We start from the raw sequence: 24,618 nt of genomic DNA on the forward strand, positions 1-24,618 counted from the left end.
AGAATAAAAGTCACTTTCTAGTAGCACAGCGTTGTGACTTAAAGGGGATTATGTGCATTTGAGCTAGTCACTTCAACTTAGAGCATGCTCGCTGTTTAGCTAATTTGCAGCACTATTTAGTGCATTGAGTGTCTCCGTTCGGAGATCTCACCCTTAGCCCCGGGGGACTTCGAGTGCCTGCTCGGGAAAGGTATTTCCATCAGTATTTACGCATTAGTTTCATCAGCATTTTGGCAGGAGGATTGAGCATCTTGGATGACTGCGCAGTCTTGAGAGGGATGACGCAGTTCTTTCTGGCAAGAGTTCTGGATTGAGGTTTTGCAAGGGGATTTGTGCTGGGAGATTGAGCAGGGGATCAGCCCTTGCATATTGGAGGATTTTGGCTGAGTTTCAGGTAGAGTTTTGGTGGGTTTATTTCAGTGGCAGCGCAGAGCCTTGAGGGATTGCGTGGGTCCTCAAGGGGGCGATTTTCAAGGGTTGGCCATTTTAGAAAAGCTTTCTATGTTTTTCTGGGTTTCTTGAGTAGAGTCCGATTCCAGAGTTTCAGCATTTTCTGAGGAGGGGAACAGCTCCAAATCCTCATTTGATTTCCAGCAGCAGCAGCAGCACAACAATTCTCCAGCAGCGTGGACGCAGTTCAGAGAGAGGCCATTCCTTTGCTATTCTGAGTGTATTTTTTCACTTGCCTTGTGCAAGTGAAGGTGCCATCTTTCTGATCACCTCCTGTACTCATTCTATTACTCAATATAATAAAATGGCTTAGCATTTCTCTCTGCATTTCTTGAGTATCTGCTTATATTTCATGTTTATTTTATTATATGTTGCACCATTGTTATTTCCATCATTTTGAGCTTCCCAATTATTATATCATTTATACGTTTTTGGTTGGAGTTTACTGGGGTTTGGGGAATATCTCGGAAACGAGATATTACAAAGAACCAAGGACTTGAAGTGTCGCAGAAGCCAAGGGAAATTTTCCTATCTCAAGGAAAATATGTGGTGAAGATTCTGAAAAGATTTGGTATGATGGACTGCAAGCCTGTGACTACCTCGAGGATCTTAACTTTCAGAAGTTATATGGTAGTGATGTCGGACCAGATTTGGGAAATGCCTCTTAGTTTCAAAAACTCATTCACGTTGATGTTCTTGGTAAACCTCCGTCCGAACATATGTTTTGCAGTTAGCGTTGTGAGCCCATATTTGGTTGAGCCTCACTAGATTGGTGTCAAGAATCTTCTGAGATGTCTTCAGGACACAATCTCTCATGGATTGAGATACACTGCCGAAAATATGAAACTGCATGATTATTCGAATACTGATTAGGCAGGTAGTGTGGAGGATCATTGGAGCACTTTTAGTGCTGTTTCTCTTTGGATTCTGCTTCGATATAATGGATGAGCAGGAAGCAGAAATCAGTTGCCATAAGCACCGCCGAGACTAAATACATATCTATGAGTATGATCTCGTATGAAGCTACCTGGTTGGGGAAGCTCTTCAGTGAGCTGTTTGAACACATACCACTGTGATTCTCTGTAACAACCAGAGGTGGGATTCGATTATTGAGGAATCTCGTATTCTTCAATTGCTCCAGTAGATAGACATCATCTGGGATATGGTAAGTCGATGAGCAAGGAGGCTCCATCGCATTAAGATGATGTACAGGTCGATACACCTTGTCAAAGCCCCGAGGAAAGATCTAATCTGTGATTTTCCCAAATGACTTGGAGTCGTCAAGAAACCCTTGTACAAGGGTCCTGCATGTTGCATACATTGAGCTCTAGGAGCTCTGAGGGCTTGCGGTTCTTACTGGAGCAACATACGACCACAGGGTGACTCACCCTCCCCTGGTGGTGTGCACTGGAACAAGATGATTCACTCTCTTGTGGGACAAGATGATTCGCTCTCTTGTGGAACAAGATGATTCGCTCTCTTGTGTAACAGGATGATTAGTTGTCCTGCGAGGCCTGGATTGATGTGTTCTCCATGGCGATTGTAGCAGGATTGATGTGTTCTCCTATGAGGCCTGGATTAATGTGTTTTCCATGGCGATTGTAGCAGGATTGATATGTTCTCCTGTGAGGCCTGGATTGATGTGTTCTCCATGGCAATTGTAGCAGGATTGATGTGTTCTCCTGTGAGGCCTGGATTGATGTGTTCTCCATGGCGATTGTAGTAGGATTGATGTGTTCTCCTATGAGGCCTGGATTGATGTGTTCTCCATGGCGATTGTAGCAGGATTGATGTGTTTTCCTGTGAGGACAGGATTGATTAGTTCTCCTGTCGAGGCATCCTACCCATGCAGTCTGGGACTCATGGGAAGTACCTCTCATCTGATCAATGAGTAGGGAAATGAAGTTAGGGACCACAGTAGTATCGATGGACACATCGTTGTATCTACCGTACTCCCTACGCTAGGATGACCTCCATTGATCTGGGATCAATGATACTGGTCTGGGACCAGTGGTAGGAGTGGTACATTCTATGACACTGACTTCGGGTCAGTTGAGACTGGTCTGGGACCAGTGGTACGCACTCTGAGACTGACTTTGAGTCAGTGGAGGATGTTACTGGTCTGGGACCAGTGGTAGGAGTTGTACATACTATGACACTGACTTCGGGTCGGTTGAGACTGGTCTGGGACCAGTGGTACATACTCTGAGGCTGACTTTAAGTTAGTATGATACATCCTCGATCATTTCTTCTTCTTCATAATTCAGACAAAAGCAGAGCAGAACAAAACAAAGCAGAGTAGAGCAGAACATAGCAGAGCAAAGCAGAACAGAGTAGAGTAGAGCAGAGCAGAACAGGGCAGAACAAAACAGAGTAGAGTAGGCAGAATAGAGTAGAGCAGAGAAGGGGTCAAGTTGTACAGGGCAGTGCATTTGATGGATGAATAGTAGCGACCAACAGACGAATTGCAGATGGAGTTCTCCCTAGTTGAGAGGGAGTGTTAAAATTGGCAACTAGGGCCAAACTCCATGTGGGTCATCTTATTCATGGCCAATAATATTTTTATTAGATTCCTCTCGTCGAGAGGTGTAGGATTGATCTAAAGATCATTTGATTCCGATAAGTATTTATGGAGATATGAATTTATTTTGATTATGGAATAATTATCAAGCCGACCAGCAACTCATGTAGGCTCATAAGCCCAACAGTGGCATCTATTCAATCATCAACAGTTCTGTATAAATACAGGAGGTCTTTTCCTCATTTGGACTCACTCATCTCATCACATCTCTCTCTCTCTCCTGCGTAGAAAAGAGGCTCTTCTGTACTGCGCAGAAAAGAGTTTCTCTCTCACACATGTGGAAGGAAGCTGCTGAAACTGAAGTTGCAACTGTAGATCCAAAGTTTGATTAGCGTGGACCATCAAACCTCCTCTTCTGAACTGCGCTGTAGGTTCATCTGAACCTCCTCTGAAGGCTGCAACTTTTGGTGGTGGAATCAAGTCGATCCGACGGCCGGTTTGTGAGATATCGACTACCCTAGTTTGAAGGACACTGTTGAAACTGAAGCTGCAATTGCAGATCCAAAATTTGACCAACATGGACCATCAAACCTGCACTTCTGAACTGCGTTGTAGGTTCATCTGAACCTCCTCTGAAGGCTGCAACTTTTGGTGGTGGAATCAAGTCGATTTGACGGTCGGTTTGTGAGATATCGACTGCCCTAGTTTTGATGATGAAGCCGCTAATGCTGATGCTGCTGATCTAAGGTTTACTACTGTTGATATAAATCAAATTTATTGTACTATTTCTCTTTGCTGAATTATTGAAGATAAAAGAAGATTTGATCAAAGGGTTTCCTCACACATTGTGGGGTTTGTCCCTGGCTAGCCGCCACATCTTGTGTCTCTTGTCTTGGCTTGTTTTCTGTCGATCGTTTAATGTTTTATCTGCACTTTACTTTATGTACATGTGATTGCTAATCTGTGGAATATAATAAGAAAAAGAAGTGAATTGTTATAAGCATAAAACATACCATAACTTAACAACCCGCAAGCCTCCTCTTATACTTTTCCTGTTGATGAATCAATGGTTGTGATTTAATCTCTAATCAACGGCTAAGATTAAAACAACTTGATCCTTGTCACTTAGAACCTTCTCACCCATATTTTTATTAATACACATTAATATTTTTATTTCCCAAGTTTAGACTTAGGAACCCATTAAAAATATTAATTATTTTAATAACTCCTCATTCGGGTGGAATTTCTCCAAACGATTTCTGGGTTCTGGAGATCACATGTGTTCTAGCCCCTCCACAAAATTTCGGAGCTAGAGCACATCCAATGCTACCCAAAATCAAGACTCCCTTTTAGCGAGGAATGTGCTCTAATAACACTTCTCAATAGAAGTACTACACTGATCCACTGCATTGGTCCTTTGTGATGTTGATGCTCGGCCTGATGCCATTCATCCACTACATTGTTGTCTCTTGTATTTCCGCCCATGATTCTGCCACTGTCACTGCTACATCTGTACTGCAACTCCCTCTCAATATGCTGCATCATGCTGCCCATAGCAATGCCACTGCTAACTGTTGCACTGAAACTCAGTTGCTGAGAAGTAAGCAACTGAAACTTCACCCAACACTGACATGCTAGTCAGTAGGATGCCTCGTGATGCTGAAGCTACCTTTGCTGCTAATCTGTGTTGACCCTCTGCTGCTGTAATCTTCTCTGTGCCTCTCGCATTGCTGCAACCTCCACTGTGCTGCTTTAGACTCTGGCACTCTAGCTCTGCCACTATTGCTCCATCATCCCTTGCACCAACTGACTCTCATCATTCTGCTACTATCATTAAGGGCTCCTGTAGCCGTATGTGATCTAAGAGTTTGGGCACCTTAAGGATCCTGCCCACATGTATTCCTCTCGACTACAACTCCATGTCGTCCCACCTCTTCTCCAGAGGCACATGAATGCTCATGGCACAATCGTCATCCTCGACATCCTTGTCTGCCTTTGCTGGAGCAACCTTTGAGTCAAAACCGTCCCCCTTGCCTTTCTTCTTGGGGCATTGAGTGGCATAATGTCCTAGCTCCCCACAGTTGAAGCATCTGACCTTGGTGATGTCCTTCTTTTACCTCTTCTGCTGCCCCTGTTATCCAGCTGATGCGAGCGCTGCATCCTCCTCCTCCTCCTTCTTGACTCGGGCTCCCTTGCCACTACTTCCTGCCTTGGTCAACCTCCTGAGCTCTTCTTGTCGAAGAGTTGCCCACATCTCCTCCCAACTGGGGAGAGTCGCTCTGCCCAAGATACTTTGGACAAATGTCTCCCAGTCCTCGGTGACTGCATTTAGGGTAGTCCCTACCATGAACTCTGGATTTGATGTAGACCCCACGGAAGTTAGCTGGTCGCGAATCCCTTGCAACCTGAGAAGGAAGGGAGCTATCTCCTCTCCTTTCAGCATCTGGTATTGTCTCAGCTAATTTTCTAATAGCATCTTTCGTTGCACGGAAGAGCCTTGGTACAAGGTGGTCGGGGTCTCCCACATCTCTCTTGCTGTGTCCTTCTCAGCAATGTGTGGTACTATATGAGCTCTGACCCCGTCTAGGATCATGCATTTGGTCTTCGCCTGGGCCTCCTCGTACTTTTGTGCCGCATCAGCGTCAACCGGAACATCAACCACTTTTTAGGCATAGTCCTTGATGCGATGTTTATCTAGGATTGCCAGGATCCTGGCCTTCCAGATGACAAAATTTGAAGCTCCATCCATTCTGTCCTGATCCCTCAACCCATTCATTGCCATCATTGCTAAAAAATAGAACTGGTTCTCTTTTCCCTCTCTTGCTGTCCATCTAGCAAGACTTGGATCTGGATTCCTTGGGCACAAGAAACCTTCTAAGGAACAACTCCTCTCTAGACTCCCTCTGAGTCTTGATTTCCCTCTCGGAAATCCTCGACCAATTGTCGAATTGCTCCTCTCCAATCCTCCTTTGCTGTTGCAACCTGGATTTAGATTTCTTGGCTAGAAATCTGTTAAGGTAGTGATTCCCTCTACCTTGGTTTAGTCTCCTTAGACACTATTATGCACCAACAGAAACAGCGTCCAACGAACTCCTAAAACCGAAAATCTACTCAGCTTCCTTAGCCCTAGCAACTTGAAGAATCTGAGCCCTTCAGGCTTTGCACAATCACTGCGTGGGCTGGATTAGCTCCTCCTGGCCAACTACGTCAATCCTTCCTGGCTGAGAAAGATGATGTGGCTTTGCGCGAGCTTGATCTGCCCCCCTCTGCGTTTGCGCTGGCCTTGACGGATGACGCAGCTACTGCGTGGGCTCCTCCCAGCTATTGCATCACCTCCACCTGGCTCAGAGTGCTGACACAGGCACTGCGTGAGCCTTTGCGTCACTTTCTCTGCATTGTGTCACTCCTTCGTCTTTGGCTCTGGAACAACGCTGTCACTCGGGACAACTGCTTTTTTGCTGCAAATTCTCCGGATTTCTTGGCTGGTGTCTTTAGTCGCCTATGATCTGCAATCGCTCTGATACCATGTGAAAATTTCTGAATCTATACATCAGAAACCCCTACTACAATTATTGGTTTAACATCTCCTACTTGTTCTTTGCATTAACAAGTTATTTAATTACATAAATATCGATGTAAAACACTATTGTAGCCTACACATACATACAGATCATGAACTGAAATACACTGAGACAATCACACAAGGGACATCGTTACTTTTAGACAATCGTCCCCAGAAAAACTCAATTCGGGAAAACCGGTGCAACATATAGAGGGTTTGTATTATTAAGCAGATTCTTGAATACAACTAGGGTGCCAAATATGGCTCGCCCAACAGAGAAAAATCCTGGCAGAGTACCTCTATCCGGAGATATATTCTGGCAAATTCAACAACTAGATGATCAAACCCCACAGATGACCTGGCTGTTCCCAGTGGTTGGCAACGATTGCTGCTCCAATCTCTGTCACCTCTTCAAGGAGATGCGTCATCCCTAGAGAGAGCCTCCCTTGCTTGTCGATTTGTTGAACTGCTTCCTCTCTGCCCCACAAAATCTCTCCAACGCTGCCTCTAAGGGCTTGTGTTGTAATAATCAAAAAACTTGAAAAAAACAGGAACCGTAAAAATTTGATTTGCACTTACCTGAACTGCTATCTAATCCCGTGAAGTTGATGATGCTACTGCTGTTGTCTTGCTCCAATTACCCAGGGAGACCAATTCCACCCAGCCTGACCGAGCAGAGATTGGCTACTCAATCCAGCAAGCTTCTCACAGAAGCCCACTGTCCCCCATGCCCAGAACCTCAGACGGATTATAGCTCTTCCAATGACAGATCTCTCTCCCTGCTGAATTTCCTCCTCCTGGTTTCTAACTCTGTTGTTCTGACGCCCCCCTTCTTGGTTTAGCCCTCTGGTTTTTATCTGCGGGCCTGGCGGTGACAACCCTCCTACCTGCAGCCACCGCCTTTCCTCCTCCCGACACGCCTCCATGCACTTACGGCTCTCAGATATTTCCCTGCTGACATAGCGCTCTGTTATAAATGTCCTGCTGGGTTAAGCGTCCCCCTTTTATATAAGGGTGCTTCATTTGATTTTTTTTTATTTTTATTATATAGTTTAATTTTATAAAGTTTAATTCATATATTTTATAAAGTTTAAGATTTATATTTAAAAAAACTTAATCATATTTATTTTAAAGTTCATCATATTTGTTTTAATATAAGGATTTAAAAATTTATATTTATAAGGCTTCATCATATCAGTTTTCTTATAAAGTTTAAAACTTTATATAGTGGATTAGTTTAGATGGGTCGTTACATGCGTCAGCCCCTACGGCTTCTGTGTCACCTGTGTCAGCCCCTACGGCCTTTGCATCACCCTCTCTGGGACTGCGCTGTCTCTCTTGGTGCTGCTCTGCCTCTCTGCTATGTATTCTTCGACCTCGGACTAAAGTTCCCTTGTCGAACTGACCTTCGCTGCAACTTAGATCACTGGCTCGATTTTCTCAGGAAACCTCGCCATAGAAAAATTTAACTCTTTGATCAATTCGGTGTGTCTCCAACTGACCCTCAAGCCTCCTCTTATACTTTTTTTGTTGATGAATCAACGACTGTGATATAATCTCTAATCAACGACTAAGATTAAAACAGTTTGATCCTCGTCACTTAGAACCTTCTCACCCACATTTTTATTAATACACATTAATATTTTTATTTTTTTAAGTTTAGACTTAGGAACCCATTAAAAGTATTAATTATTTTAATAACTCCTCAGCTGGGTGGAATTTCTCCAAACGATTTATGGGTTCTAAAGATCTCATGTGTTCTAGCCCCTCCACAAAATTTCGGAGCTAGAGCACATCCGATGCTATTCAAAATCAACACACATGAGGCAAAGGACCAACAATTATAAGTAAGATGACGACAACATCATTTGGGGCTTTTGATCATTTGACAAACTACATTGTTGCTCAAGTTGTTTTGCTGAGTCACAAAGTGCTGTTGAGCACCAAAGTTTCCCAAGGAGGAAATTCATCCTTCTCTTCGGTGGACTACGAGTGCCACCCTAGAAAGGCTTCAATATTGTCTTGAGGAGGCATGGAGAGGCATAGCACAGGTACTACGAAATTTCTGGGCTCAACTAGGATGCAAAATCAGAGCTACGCTGTCCTTTGGAAGTTGGTGCCGGAAATTAGAAGCCACATAGTTGCTGGGCATTCCATTTCAAAATTTGTTGGAGGAGAGGAGAGAATTTGCAGAGCAGAAGGAGCCATTTCATCAATGTGAACTTCCCTTGTTGAAGCTTATGTAGTACTCTCCAGTACTGCGCAGTAGTTGAGGTGGAGCTGTTGTGGGTGGTCTTGGTCAGGGGTATTTGGAGCTGGGCTGTTGTGTGGGAGTTCGAAGGGAGCCTAGGGGAGATTTTTCACTGTTTTGGAGGGCAGCAAAGACAGAAACTTTTGCAAACCAAAATTTATTGGCAGTGGAGAAATGTTGGGAATTTGGGGTCAATTTTGGAGCTTCAAAACTAGAGGAAACCCTTTCTGGGTTTTTCCGGGTTTTTGACAAGGATCTCAGACCCAATCTTGCAGAACTTTCTAGGTAGATTTGAGGGGTCAAACTAGGGTTTCAACATAGTTAGCAATGCAAAATTACTAAGGCCAGTGCAGATTTCTGGAAGAGAAGCTCCTGTAGTAGTTGGGCATTGATATATCGACCACTTGAGGCTTGTAGCTTGCGTTGTGCAAGACCAGGTGCACTGTTTCTATTTCACATTGTACTCCAGCAGTTATATATAATAAAATTGCTTGTTTTGGCGTATTTGGGAGCTTTTTTGGTTTATTGGTGTTTACGGAAATTTTTTATGCTGAATTGTCTTGCATGTTTTTGATATCACTGTAAATCTTTCGATTAGGAATATTACATACCATGAGTTTGATAATGAGATTCCACATCTTGAAGGGGGTGATCCCTATCTTGGATCAATCTCTAGAATCTCCTTTTGAAGTACCATCTCCCATTCATATAGAAGATCTGATCACTTCATCAGAACAAGAGGTTCAATTGGATGATGTGATTGAGGGGATTGAAAGGTTGAACCTTGATGGGAATGGAAGACCATCTCAACGAGTTGAGCTACCTGGACCATCATCAAAATTCCAAAGTAGGTTGTGAAAACACTTGAAAGTATTCATCCTGTTGAGGTTGGAAAAAAAACCTATAAGTTCATCAAGACAAGATGGTAGAGGTGATGTAGGTGATTCAAATTCATGTGATGTCAATGATATGGAAGTTTCATATGGCTGTGAATTGAAGTTATTTACTAACTTTGAACCAACATCCTTTGAAGAAGCTATTTCTCATGATGAGTGGAAAGAAACTAGGTAGGAGTATGATGTTCTCATCAAGAATGGGACATGGAAGTTTGTGGATCTTCCATTTGGAACCAAACTAATTGTCAACAAGTTGGTCAACAAGAACAAGAATAAATCAGATGGCTCAGTTCACATGCATAAGGTGAAGCTGCATTTATTGTTGGTATTTTTAATTGCTCAATGATATCAGTGGCATAAGAATATTGTGTAAACCATTAGGTAGTAATTATCCAGCAGAAAATAGTATTCTACTGTGCTTTTGTAGAGAAATCAACAAAAATCACTATCCTTTCTAACAAAGTCAAAGTTTGACTATCAAATTGTTTTATTCAATTAATATGGCGTTCCTGAAAAATTAATCTATCTAATATACTTTTTCTTCTCTTGGGATCCACATTGCAGCTTTTAGAAATAGTGAACTTTTGTTTTTGGTTATAGCTCTATGACAGTGATGTATGCATCTTATGTAAACATATGATTACAATTTATTATGGTGCAGCATGCACAGTACAGTATCATACTGTAATGCATTCTTTTCCTTCTAGTTATTAAAGGTTTGGAGTTGGCACATTTGCTTTTGCTTAAGCATCTATTATAAAGGGGCTTTAAGAGTTCCTCTGTCAGTTAGTTTTCTAGAATATATCTTTATGTTTCCAGCAAGTTTTTCGAGATAACAGTTCCTTTTTTGGCTTAAAGCATTTCCTTTTTAACTAATTAACTCCTATGCGCTACATTGTTGGGTTCATAAATAACCATTTTGTAATCGATACAGACAGGTATGTATGGTGGACTTTTGCTGATAGAAAAAGTTCCGACCAGATGATTTGGAATTATGATATTAAATGCTCCTTTTTCTTCTTTGTTTCCCGGTGCCATACCTTTATAGCCTTGAAATTTATGAATGCCATCAACTAGCGCTTTTGCTCTGTGTTCAATTACCAATATGAAAATTCTTCTTAAGTAAAAGCCTACTTCAGCTATGGTATGTGTATGCTTTGCAGGAAATATTCCAGCCAACACAAGTTACTGATGGACTTTGGGTTATTCCTAAATGGAGAACTCCTCCTGTACGTTGATATTTCCTATTCTAGTTCACAGTTGGCTGATAAAATTGCAACTTTACAGAGTAAATCAAATCAAATCACATCTTTAGATTGTTTAAAGCCAGTTGCTTACTGAGCATTTTACTCTTGCACTATTGACTTTATTATAGGTTGGTTTATTGGCACAAGCTTTGTTCTTTATTGGCAAAGGCTTTTTTGATCATGGTAGAGCTGTTAGGGAAGATCTTTGTTTTATAACTATTGTCATCTTGGTTGTGACACGTCTTCAAGTAAATATATCAAAACAACCTGCACATGCTATACTAGATAACATGTATCTCTGTTTTTCTGCCTTCTGTTTATTACTCTTCATAATGCTTTATTATTTTCTATTTATTTATTTTTCAGATACATCTTATATTACATTACTGCACAGAAAAATTAAAATACATCAACGTGTACAAATGAATGAACCAGGGTGGTATTATACAGACCAGCCCTTCCATCATAACTAGATTACTTGTCCACTTTAGCCCCAATTTCAAGAGAGTCTACATCCTTAAAGAAGAAGCCAATTCTGGCTGACTTGAGCTACCAATTCTACTATGAGTCCTGTTGCTCTATTTTCCAAAGAACAAAGTGATTTAACTGTAAACGAACGAAATATACAGTGTTAATTTTAGAGCTAGATTGTTCTCTACTGTAGATAATTGCACTTTAAAACTTTTCCTTCATTTTTACATTATTTTCACCCCATAACATATCATCATTTAGCAATTATGTAGAGAGAACAATAACATCACAAAACAGTGGAATAGTAAAGAACAATAGAAGAAAAGTATGCACAATAGAGACACTAGGGTTTAGGTCAGAGACCAGGGAAAAACCCCACAAGGGGGAAACCCAACCAGATTCTTCTTCTATTAGATATTCATCAAATGGTCAGCTGAGATACAATGAGGATTAGACATATGTCTTACATCATAAATAATATTGGGCCTGAAAGGGCCAACCCAGTGGCAGATGATAATTATAGACAATACTATCATAAGCATCATTGTCATATATGCTGTCACATCTGTCATAGAGGGACTAATACACATCACTATCATAGAGGCATTGTCATTTATCATTGTTATAGAGGCACTGATACAATTGTCACATCTCAGTCATAAAGATACCTCACATCACTGTCATCATCATAGGCTCAACTGACTCTGAATCAAGGATCACTGTTACTCACTGCCATCCAATACTGTCAATAAACGCTTCACTGTCACTGTCATATCAATGACACTATCATATTCAATACTGTCATACACAACACTACCATACTGCCATACATTTCTGTCACAAGAATATGCCATGCATCATTGTCATAGAGGGACTGCCATGTCACATCACTGTTGTATAAGAATTGTCATGAGTACAAAGGGTAGAGCCATTCAACCCTGACATCATTACATGAGTCAATACCATTCGACATAATTACATGTATTACTGAAGATAGCTGCCCACATGTCACAACCATATGTCTCGGTTAAATATCACGGTTTTGAGGACACATATTTCCCATCACAAGGGACTGAACTAAGGGCTCTTCAATCTGCCCTACAAACTTTACATAGGATGCCATTTACATCTGACTTAATACATCTTGTATTCATGAACATGGAAGGAGCAGATACATACCTTAAGAATGACTTGATTTAACCCATGGATTCTATGCATATACCTGGGAATTTTGGTCTCCCAGTTGGGTCACCCAACAACTCACAACTTGGTCTCAAAACATCCTTAAACTGTGTGCTGCTACAAGACCCTTCCTTCAGCTTTGTTCATCAAGGTAACTCGCTTATGATCAGACCTCAGATCAACTTGTTAAGGATTCCGTTCTGTGGCTACTTCGTGAGGTAACTCAGACCTTGGTTAGGGCATATGTACAGTCCATGACAGACTTATAATTTCATCCATAAAACCCTTCCAGATCTGCACTGTCTCACAAGCAAATTCAACCCTAAGACGTGGTCTATTCCAGGCTCAAATCATATATAAAACTCTGCCCAGAAATGATTCCAAGCTCTGACTTGCACATGTGTCAAGAAGCAGCATTAGATGCCTTTATTAGGCCATAGATATAGTCTAACTTGACCACAGAAATAACCCTCTCCTAGGCCGCAGACACGCCCTTACTTGACCGCAAAAGTAGCTGTCTCCAGTTTGAAAATTTCCAAAACTGGAAACCTATTGCAGCAATTGGAAATTATTCTTCTAATTGTTAATTTAATTTAACAATTTATTTGCCCATACGAACAACGAATAATTCTCTACTGCAATTTTCACAAATAAACTACGGAAGAAAATAGCATTGGAAACTGAGAAAATACTAGCACACAATAAAATTGACACTGTTATTTTTGGACAATTGTCCCCAGAAAAACCCAATGTGGGAAACCGGTGCAGCAGTGAGAGTTTTTATTATTATGCAGTAGTGAAATTCTGAGTACAATCTATGGATACCCAACGGGCAATCCAAACAGCAAGAAAATTATTGAGGGCACTGAGGATTGTTGCCGCCTCACACACACACCTTAGTGAGAAAATTCCTTAACCCCACAAGGTGTGGTTGGTGGCAAATTTAAGAGATGGAGCTGTCACCTATTTGCAACTCTCTTTGTTTGAGCTCTCTCTTAGGTAAGCTAAGAGGGGTGGTCCCTAAATGAAAAGCTAGTTAAAAGGTGATGTGAGGTTTGTAGGAGATGTCAAGGTTAATTTGGATTACTTGACATTGAGCAAATATAATGAGCAACATGAAATGAAATGTACTTCAATAACCATCAACACATAAATAAAAGATGAGCATATAAAACCAGTACCTTCAATATTGCTTCAAAGTAAATAACACTTGCTCTAAAAAGGAAATGTTTCAACGTGAAGCACAAGTCACCTTGTCAATCAAATAGATGTTAGAAAAAGATGGTATCACTTGCAAGATTTAAAATTGCTCTCAATTTTTTTGTTTTTTTTTTTTCTTTCAAAGTATAACCATTCACAATTCTAAAGCATGTAAAGAAGCAATATAAATAAGTAGCAAATGAAACAAGCTAAAACTTCACTTGCAAAATGAAATATATGGTATTTGCCTAAATGAGATATTACAAAATAATCAATTCAAAACATTTTCATCATGACAAGTATGTAAACAAATTGCAAGCTTGAAAAGTAAAGTGAATTAAGATGAAATGCACTTAACTAAGGTTAGATGCAATTATCTTGGTTAATTTTTAGCTAAAGTTTTACTTTAAGTGAGAGATCTTCCTCTTGAACTCTTGAGTCTCGCCAGAGTATAAAAATTGGGGTGACTGTAAGAAATAGAGGCTGAGGACATGATGGTGTTGTTAATGATACCCTTCCCTTGAGTCCTACTAGCCAACATGTGCTTTCATTCCTACAAGGGGACAAGCCACCTTCATAATTGCAGGGTCATACACTCTTTACCTTACTTCATATCGATTGGAAGAATTTTCCAAGAAAATCTTTTCCCTATGATATCTATCAGCCAAGCTTATGCTTGGAGGTTAATTGAATTAAAATGCAAACTATGTTAAAATGCCTAAATGCTATGTGTTGACCTCTACTGGTCAACTACCCATGCAGTACACCCCCTTTTTTGCAAGAAGGGGCAGCACCTGATCAGCGTGTCCGTGCCATCCAGCAGTCATCAGCAGCTTGATCAATCTAATTGTAAACCCAGTCTGCATGTATGAATTGTAAATAGTCTTAGCAGATATGAGTCATGTATGTAAAATTGCCTAGGTGGACCTAACTTTCTAGTGGTAATCTACGTCCCGGAAGGTTTTTCGTCTCACCGATCCATGGATCGGCAGAGTTTTCCTTCAAACCTGACCCCAAAGCCGGGATGGATTTTGTCATTAGAACTTTAGGAGAATCCTAGTGTGTTAATCTGCTAGATTATAGTTGTGTCGCAGAACTGGGTATTTTGTGAGGGTCTGTATTAAGTGGGTTTGTCCCCTTAAGATGTAAATTTGTAAAAGTCATCATGAAATGTGTCTTGAGGGTCGAAAAACGTTGTAAATCTCCTCATGAGTCTTAAGTCCTAGGTCCTAGGTGATGTTTCCGAAGGCTTAGTTCGATGATCCATTTTAAAATGAATTAAAAAATTAAAAAATGAATAAAAAATAATAAAATAATAAAATTAATAAAAAATTAATAAAATAATTAAAAATTAAAAAATTAAAGTAAATAAAAAATAATAAAAAATTAAAAAATAAAGCAAAAACCCTAACTAATAAAATAATAATATTTTAAGTGAATACATGTAAAATATTATTTTTTAATAAATCGACGGATGAGATCAAGAGATGTCTTGATCCTCATCAGCGGTTGAGATCATTTCAGCATGGATCACTCGAACTAGCCGTTGGAGGCATTTCCTTTAAGTAGGGTGCTAGGGGTCATTTTCAGATCATTGGATCTGTGAGTCTAAGACTGAAGAAGCTCTCTTGTAAATCTGTTTCTGGTTAATAAAATAAGACTTTGGGGTCCATATCTTGCTGGTGTTACTCTCTTGAAATGCTGTGAGATTGTTTAATTTTCTACATATGTTATTTTCAGCCGTTAATAATAGCTTTTTGTAGAGTATTGTGAGCACAGGTATCTTGTTCACTTGCTAGGGTTTGAGTGTTGTTAGGGTTTCTGAAGTAATGGCAGGTATCTCCATTACTTTTTGAGATCTAGCAGCATTTTTGCCCTCTTTACTGATGGTTGTTCTGAGCTGTGCAGAAAACCCTTTCTGAAGGAAATTTGTGGGCGTTCGGGGAAGTTCTCGGCTGAACCAGCCAACTCCCGCAAGCATTTTTTGTTGAGTCCAGTTGGATTTGATCCTGGTTCTATCATTCGGTTTTTTTTTTTTTTTAATTTTTACATGAGAGATTTTCTGAAGTTCTTCACAGTGAAAATCTGAAATCTTTTTTCTTTAAAATATTTCTGTTCTTATTGCTGAATCTGGCTGTCAAAGGGGCCAAAATCTGTAAATTATTAAGCTGATCTAGGGTTTTAATTTTTTGCCTTATGCAGTTTTTATTAGGGTTTTCAGTTTTGGTTTGAGGCATATATCATTTCTTGGGTGATTTTGTCCATTGCAGGTACAGGGTTATCTTTTCGGTAGCAAGGGTTTTGTAGCTTTCAAGTGCCTGCAATCTTTCTTCTGTTCTGTCCACCGTGGGAAGCTGGAAAACACAGTCAACACTCAGGATTAACACCACAAAAAACGTTGCTGGTTCTGCGTTGAATGATTGTTACTCCAGGTTGGCATCCAAAGAAGAAAACGATTTCAAACAGTGTAGCTCAGTCTCAGCGTGAATAAGTCTCTGTGGTTTGAAACCTTTCCGCGCGGGCGTCAAGATTTGGATCAAGTTTCAATCTTGTGTATGGTGGCAACGAAAATTTGCTGAGAGCTTTCCAACGTTAGTCTGCTATGCTCACCACCGGCTTAGCGTTTTTCGGGTTTTACGATACCTGTACCCGCAAATATAAAGAAAAAAAAAATCTCATCAACGCCGCAGCAGCACGTTATTTCATCCAGCGTAAGAAGGGTCACGAAATTTGCAGGTAAACGTATTGTCAGTTGAACATTTCTCCATTTGCATAGCAGGTAAAATCGATTCTCAAATCTCTGTGTCTGTGCCCTCATTTGAATTACTTCTGAAGCGATTCCGTCATAGCATTCAACTGTTGACGGCTAGGGTTCCCATGTTACGTCTTGCGTTTTTGTTTTGATGCTTTTTGATGCGTTTCAGTCCTTTGATGCGTTTCACGTATTTAGACGTAGGTTATTTTTTAGTTTAAAGTTTTGTTTTTAATTTTCATAAAAATAAAAAAAATATATATATATGCATATAAAAGGATCCGTAAGCATAGTTTAGAGTTAGTTTTTTTTTATTGATTCCTTTTTTAAAAATTTAGTTTTGTTTTATAATATTGTTTTGATTTTATTTCTTTTAGAATTTATATGAAAATAAAAAAGAAATGCGATTTGCCCTTTTAGATTGTATATAATAAATCTCTTTTTTATTTTTTTAGGTTGTACGTACATATATATTTCGGCTTTTAGAATTTAGACTTAGTTTAGTTTCATTTTGACTAAATTTTAAATTTTGCTTAGTTAGATTTTTAGTTTTAATTAGATTTTAAGTTTGTTTTAGTTTGGTTTTGTTTTAAAAAAATAAAAAAGATTTTAGGATTAGTTTTATTTTTAGTTTTAGATTAATTTTTTAAATTTCATTTTTTAAATTTAAAAAAAAAAAAAAAAAAAAATTGGAAAATTTTCTTTTTTCGGATCCAGTTTCAGTTGTTTATCATGTTATATCTTTCATGCTGAAGTTTCAAGTCGAGATACGAAATTGATATCTAGTTAATGATTTACGATTCTCGTGGTGTTTATCTCTTCAAAATTTTCAGTTGCTGGATATCGTTTTGGTCATGTGATTTAGCTGATACCTTTCGATGACAAATGATTGCTGTTCACGATTTACGTTTCTATATCATCTAACAAGTAATCATCTTAACCATAATCTCTTAAGGCACTGGTCTGCTAAATTAATTAAATCTTTTTAGTGCTTATCTTATATCGTATCTCGTGTCTCCCAACCAACTGGTCGACAGTTGGCCTTATCATCTCACAGGGACTACCCCCCTTAGCCGCGGGAGACAGGCTTAAACGGAGGGATCGGGGATAAGAGTGACAGCCCCCGGTCTGAGCGTTGTCGTGTCAATCTGCGCAACAACATTTTTTGGCGTCGTTGCCGGGGAAATTGTTTTCTCGGCGTTTCAACGACAATCTTCCTTCTCATTTTTATCTTTTCATCTGGCCCGGCAACGCCAACATTTTTTGGCGCCGTTGCCGGGGATAGAGTTTTTCTGTTCCTGGAGGTTTCATCGACATTCACCTTATCATCTTTCTCATCTCTCATTTTGAGCTGACAAATTCAACCTTTTGGGTTATCATTTGGATCTTTTATTGCCTTATTTTTCGCCATATCAGTAGCATCTCTTCGGTTTGTTTCTTGTTTGGGTGGCGACTCCACTTTCTCATTTTTTCCAGACAAGAAGCTTTCCTCATATCTGCTTGTGGTTACTTTTTGGATCCTAGAAATCAGATTCATTGTTCAAGTGGCGACTCCACTTCTTTCATCTCTTAATTTTCTTGAGCAGAAATCTCTTTCTATCATCCATTTGATCCCTTATTGTTCATCATGGATTATTCATTTAAACCATGTCATTTTACTGATAATCTCCATGATCTTCCGAAAGAGGCCATTTCTAAATTATTTAAGTTCTCGGGTGGTGATTCGGTCGCTGTTAGAAAGCATTTAAACATGTTTACTTGTGTAATGATCTTATATTGTAGATTTCCTCAATATAATCATGAAGATTTCAAGATGCGTCTATTTGTCCATTCTTTAGAGGGTGATGCCTTGAATTGGTTTAATAATTTTCCTAATGATTTTTTCACTTCTTTACAAGACATTCTCAATGCTTTTAAAGATAGATATGATAGTCCAAACAGCTTGCCTTCTCCCTCTAAAATTGTGCAAACGAAAGAAAGTAATCTTATAAAAAATCCAGCTGTTGAAGAAAGTTTTCAAGATCAGAATGTGTCATCAACCGGAAATATTGCAGATCATCATAGTGGAAAATCAGGGACAAATAATAGTGAAAGGGAAGAACAAAAGCAAATTATACAAGATCTAATGATGCTAGTAAGAAATATGGAAAGCAATCAAACTAGTCTTATCAATGATGTTAAAACTTTATGCACCCACTTGGAAAAACGTAATAGGGAGTTGGAGGTCACACAAAATCAGCATGTTAAGGAAATTGAGGCCATGAAAATTAAATATGAAACAGAAATTAGAAGCATGCAAAGCAAGATGTCAGTCTTAGAGGAAAATATGGTGACCATGAAAGCTGATCATGATAGGGAAATTGACTCTATGACGTTCAATCATAACAATCAGTTGGCTGACATGCAAGCGAATCATAAAGAAGAAATAAATTTTATGCAACATTGCTTGATGGACATAAAGGAAAAAAATGATAAAGTAATAAAACACATGCAAGAACACCATGCCATACAAATCAGTGCTATAAGGGATGAATGCTCTAGTCAGATGGATGCCATTAGAATACAAGTTCAAAAGATTCAACAATGGTCAGATGATAAGAGAAACCAAGAGCCTTCTCATTTGCCGCAACAAGTTCCATCTTATTATGAGGAGGTCATTAGGTGGTTAATTGAAGGTGATCCAGATAAGCTTAAAAACGATAAAAATCAGATGCAAGACACAAAAAGACTTAGCATACATATCTTACACACTGTTGTCGCGCAGATTGACACGACAACGCTCAGACCAAGGGCTGTCACTCTGATCCCCGATCCCTCCGTTTAAGCCTGTCTCCCGCGGCTAAGGGGGGTAGTCCCTGTGAGATGATGAGACCAACTGTCGACCAGTTGGTTGGGAGACACAAGATACGATATAAAAAGCACTCGATGGATTTGATTAATTTAGCAGACCAGTGCCTTAAGAGATTGTGGTTAAAACGATTACTTGTTAAATGATATAAAAATATGGACCATGAACAACAATCATCTATCATCAGCGAAATCAGCTAAATCACAATGCTCATAGAATGATCAAAACGATATCCAGCAACCGAGAATTTTAAAGAGATGAATGCTTTAAAGCACCATGAGAATCATGAATTATTAACCAGACATCGTATTCGCATCTCGACTTAAAAATTTTAGATCTCAGCATAACATGATGATTCTCGAAAAACAACTGGATCTGACAAGAAAATTTCCACAAAATATTTTATGCTTTTCAAATATATATATATATATATATATATATATATATATATATATATATATTTAAAAAAAAAAAAAAAAAAATCTAAAAATGAAAATTAGAAATCTAACTAATATCTAAAATCTAAATTTAATCTAAAAGAAAACCTAACTATAAAAATTCAAAACTAAATCTAAAATCTAATTTTTTTTTTTTTTTTTTTTTTTTATTTTTTTTAAATTTTTTATTTTTAAATCTAAAATTAAAACTTAATTAAAAAATAACTACATCAAAAAAAACTAAATTAAAAAATTAAAATTTAACAAAGCCTAAGACTAAAATACAAACATTTTTAATGAAATCTAACTAAATACTAACACTAACCTAAACGCTATGCTAAAATCTAAATAAAAAGAAACTTAAACTAAAAATCTAAATACGTTAAAACTTAAAACTTATTAATATTCACAAAACTAAATGAGCTCAAAGGGAAAGACTGCGTAAAACCCAGCCAGACGTATTTCAAGGTAAGATTTTAAATGCGCTGACCCTGTTCGTAAAAAGGTAAATGCTCAGTGTATATGGGACGGCTGCGCTGTGAAGAAGAGGCTACGGAACTTGAAACAGGAAATATCAAATGCGTTAGACAGATAACCATTCCTTATGCAAAACCGACGGCGGCAAGGTAAAAAAATGGAATCGATTTGACCTGGAGACGCAATCGTTTAATAAAAATACCTGGCCCGATGACAGATAGCCTACCATGCAGAAAATCGACGAATTCTTGGTTGTTGATTTCACCTGAGCAGATCCGACGCTGGATGGTTTCGACTGAGAAAAGTTCTGCAAATTTTCATGACCCTGCTTCGGATACAGTTCAGAAATCGACGGATTGCTGTTGTGCGAATGATTGATGATGGATTCACAAGTAAAACCTGCGAAACTGTGGTTCAAGCCATGAAACGTCATGATCGCGTGAAACCGAGGAGGCTGACGGTTATTGCTGCTGCTTTCTCCAGCGGTGATTGACAAAACGCGTGGATACTCCTGACGTCTTCCCTCGCCAACACTTGAGAAACTTAAGATGATTATATGCGGATTCACAAAATTTTGATGGAGGAATGACGGCGGCGAAAAGGGGTCACGATTTTCTTTTATTTGTAAGACCCAAAAATGCTGAATCGGTGGTCCAAACAAAAATTCCACTAACAATGCTTTAACCTGGCCCGTGCTGTGCGTTTGCGGTGTATGGAGCAGCTTGGAAACGTGGAGCAGCGTACAAGACTGTAAATCGATGGACTTTCCCTTGTCGTCCACGCTGAAAACTGGCGTTCGTGTTGAAATCTGCTACTTGTGCACAGTGTGTCAGCGTATCAACCTTGACGGCAGTCCTGCAATTACAAAAACGACAAAACCCTAATCAAAACTGCTAAAAGAAAAAATTTGAAAAACCCTAGACAGCTGATTAATGTACAGATTTAGCCCCTTAGCAGCCAGATTTAGCAGTAAGCACAGAAATATTTCAAAGAACAGAAATTTGAACTTTGCTGTGAACAGAAAGAAAGTCTCTCATGCAAAACAGGAAATAAACTTTAAATGATTAACCCAGGGCCCAAAATCAGCTGGGCTCTGCAAAGAAAAGCCTGTGGGAGTCGGCTGGTTCAGCCTAGAACTTCCCCAAACGCCCACCAATATTCTCTACTAAAAGGTTTTCCTGCACATCTCAAGCAACCATCAGCAAAGAGAGAGAGAGAATGCTGCTAGATCTCAAGAAATAATGGAGATACCTGCCATTATTTCAGAAACCTTAGCAACACTCAAACCCTAGCAAGTGAACAAGATACCTGTGCTCACAATACTCTAAAAACAAGCTATGACTAATGGCTGAAAACTGAAATATGCAGAAAATTAAAGATCTCACAACAATCCCAGAGAGTAACACCAGCACGATTTGGACCCTGTTGACCCCTACTGGTCAACTACCCATGCAGTGCACCCCGTTTTTCTTGACAGAAAGAAGCAGCACCTGATCAGCATGTCCGTGCCATCCTGCCATCATCAGCAGTTTGATCTTTTTGATTGTAAACCCATTCTGCATGTATTAACTGTAAATAATCTTAGCAGACATGAAGTCATGTATGTAATTTGCCTAGGTGGACCTAACTTTCTGATGATAATCTACGTCCCGGAAGGTTTTTTGTCTCACCGATCCACGGATCGGCAGAGTTTTCCTTCAAACCTGACCCCAAAGCCGGGATTGATTTTGTCATTAGAACTTTAGGAGAATCCTAGTGTGTTGATCTGCTAGATTATCGTTGTGTTGCAGAGCTGGGTGTTTTGTGAGGGTCTGTATTAAGTGGGTTCATCCCTTTGAGATGTAAATTGTAAAAATCATGATGAAATGTGTCTTGAGGGTTGAAAATGTTGTAAATCCCCTCATGAGTCCTAGGTCTTAGGTGATGTTTCCAACGGCTTAGTTCAGTGATCCATTTTAAAATGAATTAAAAAATTAAAAAATGAATAAAAATAATAAAATAATAAAAAACAATAAAAAATTAAAAAATGAAGCAAAAAACCTAACTAATAAAATAATAATATTTTAAGTTAATAAATCGACGGATGAGATCAAGAGATGTCTTGATCCTCATCAACGGTCGAGATCATTTCTACGTGGATCACTCGAACTAGCCGTTGGGATCATTTCCTTTAAATAGGGTGCTAGGGGTCATTTCAGATCATCTGATCTATGAGTCTGTACTGAAAAAGCTCTCTTGTAATCTGATTTTCTGGTTAATAAAAAGACTTTGGGGTCCAAATCGTGTTGGTGTTACTCTCTGGAAATGCTGTGAGATCGTTAATTTTCTGCATATTTCAGTTTTCAGCCATTAATCATAGCTTGTTTTTAGAGTAGTGTGAGCACAGGTATCTTGTTCACCTGCTAGGGTTTGAGGGCGGCTAGGGTTTCTGAAATAATGGCAGGTATCTCCATTATTTCCTGAGATCTAGCAGCTTTCTCTCTCTCTTTGCTGATGGTTGCTTGAGATGTGCAGGAAAACATTTTTGTAGGAAATTTTGTGGGCGTTCGGGGAAGTTCTCGGCTGAACCAGCCAACTCCCGCAAGCACTTTCTGTGCAGAGCCCAGCTGATTGTTCCCTGGGTTAATCTTTTAAGTTTTATTTCGTGTTTTACATTGAGAGATTTTTCTTTCTGTTCACAGTGAAGTTCAAAGTTTTCTGATATTTCGAAAATATTACTGTGCCTATTGATGAATCTGGCTGTTAAGGGGCCACATCTGTAAATTAATCAGCTGTTTCAGGGTTTCAAATTTATTTTTCGGATCTAGGGTTTCAGATTTTTCATTAGGGTTTTTGTTTGTCTTGAAATTTCAGGTACAGGGCCTCTTTTCAGGGGTTTATGAGCAGAAAGATTTGTGATCACATCCCTGTCCGCCAAAACAGTCCACAGTCATCCGCCATTGAGAAGGGAAAACGTGCTCACTCTTGCACATGAGTCCGACGTCGAAAAAGGATCCGGCTGCTGGAAATCATAATTTTTTATTCCACAAATATCTGAAGTTAGTCAACTCTGGAAGCATCTGCAAACGAAGATCTCAATAATTCCCACGCAATTGTCATCCTCCGTCGAGTTGGAAACCGTATAACAATCCATCACGCAGACGTTCACACCACTGGCTCAGTCAACAGCATAAAAAATCGAGATTTGTTTTTTTTGGGAAAAGCCTGTTCGTTGTTTTTTAGAGGTTATATGTACCTCCGCCGTCTTCATACGTCTGCATTTTTTCCATGACAATGTTTCACCAGCGTATCACCAGTGCTAAGCATTCAGCATTCTGCTCTTAAAACTCGCGTGGTTGCAAGGGTAATCCATCGATTTCTACCCAGTCTCCCTTCGCACCGGCTAGCAGCGATTTCGGCTGTGCATCGAGCTTCATTTCATGCCGGCAACAGGTAAGAAAACCAGCATTATGTTTCAGTCGTTCTCGCCTTCGAACCCTGTCACGCGCCTCAGGTAACCACGCAATCGAAATTGGGTATGCCTGCGTTTTTGATTTATTTACCAGCCTGTTGCCGTCGGTGGGTTTATACGATATTCTTGGTTTGATGCCCAGTCGGTTTCTTACGGATTTGTACATAGTTTCAATTTGTGCAATCGTTTTTTTTATAGGCTAGCGTAGATGCATTTCTTTTAAATTTAATTTTTTCGATATGTATAGTTTTGCTTAATGCGTTTAGATTTTAATCTATAAAAATAAAAAGGGTTCATTTTTTAATTTAACTTTTAGACTTTAGCTTTGAGTTTGGTTAGTTTAGGATATTTGATTTTAGATTTTAATTTGTTTCATATAGTTAGATTTCATATAAATAAAAAATCCTAAAAAATATTTATATTTGGTTTGATTTGTAAATGTTAGGATTTATTTTTATTAGATTTTAATTTATTTTTAGTTTAGTTAAAGTTTTGTATAGTTTTGATTTATGATTTACAATAGATTTTAATATTTAGGTTTTAGATTTATGTTTGTATAGTTAATTGTTTAGATTTAGTTTTACCTTTTTTTTATTTTTTTTAGATTTATAAATTTTAATGTAGATTTTTTTTTTTGGTTTTTGTTTAATAAAATAAAAAATGAAAAAATATATATTTTTTTTAGTTAGTTTTATTTTTAATGATTAGAATTTAGTTTTAGAATTTTAACCTTTTTTTTAGATTTTTAATTTCCATAATATTGAAAAATAAAAATAAAAATTGAAAGAGATTAAAAAAATTTTCAAAAAAAAAATATAAAAATATTGTGGAAAATTTTAGATCAAGTTATTTTCGCGAATTGTCATATCTTTC

At 38.8% G+C, this 24,618-nt stretch overlaps 1 protein-coding gene across 6 annotated transcripts in view; it reads left to right on the forward strand.

Moving 5' to 3' along the window:
• The window catches only part of LOC149251810 (uncharacterized), a 395,150-nt gene that overhangs the window by 271,986 nt on the left and 98,546 nt on the right, over positions 1 to 24,618 (forward strand). For 5 of the 6 annotated variants that reach the window (XR_016266907.1, XM_089459577.1, XM_089459575.1 and 2 more), the window contains one exon: positions 10,844 to 10,909. The exons of the other annotated variant lie outside the window; for it this stretch is intronic. Coding sequence is in view for 4 of the 5 variants with exons in the window: in XM_089459577.1 (XP_089315703.1) it covers positions 10,844 to 10,909 (66 nt within the window). In the remaining variant the exon portion in view is untranslated. The remainder of the gene's footprint in view (positions 1 to 10,843; positions 10,910 to 24,618) is intronic. 6 annotated transcript variants of the gene reach the window in all.

This window comes from Pinus tabuliformis, chromosome 7, assembly GCF_031772625.1.
Source record: "Pinus tabuliformis cultivar Carrire ecotype Pingquan chromosome 7, CPIR1, whole genome shotgun sequence".
Taxonomy (NCBI): domain Eukaryota; kingdom Viridiplantae; phylum Streptophyta; class Pinopsida; order Pinales; family Pinaceae; genus Pinus; species Pinus tabuliformis.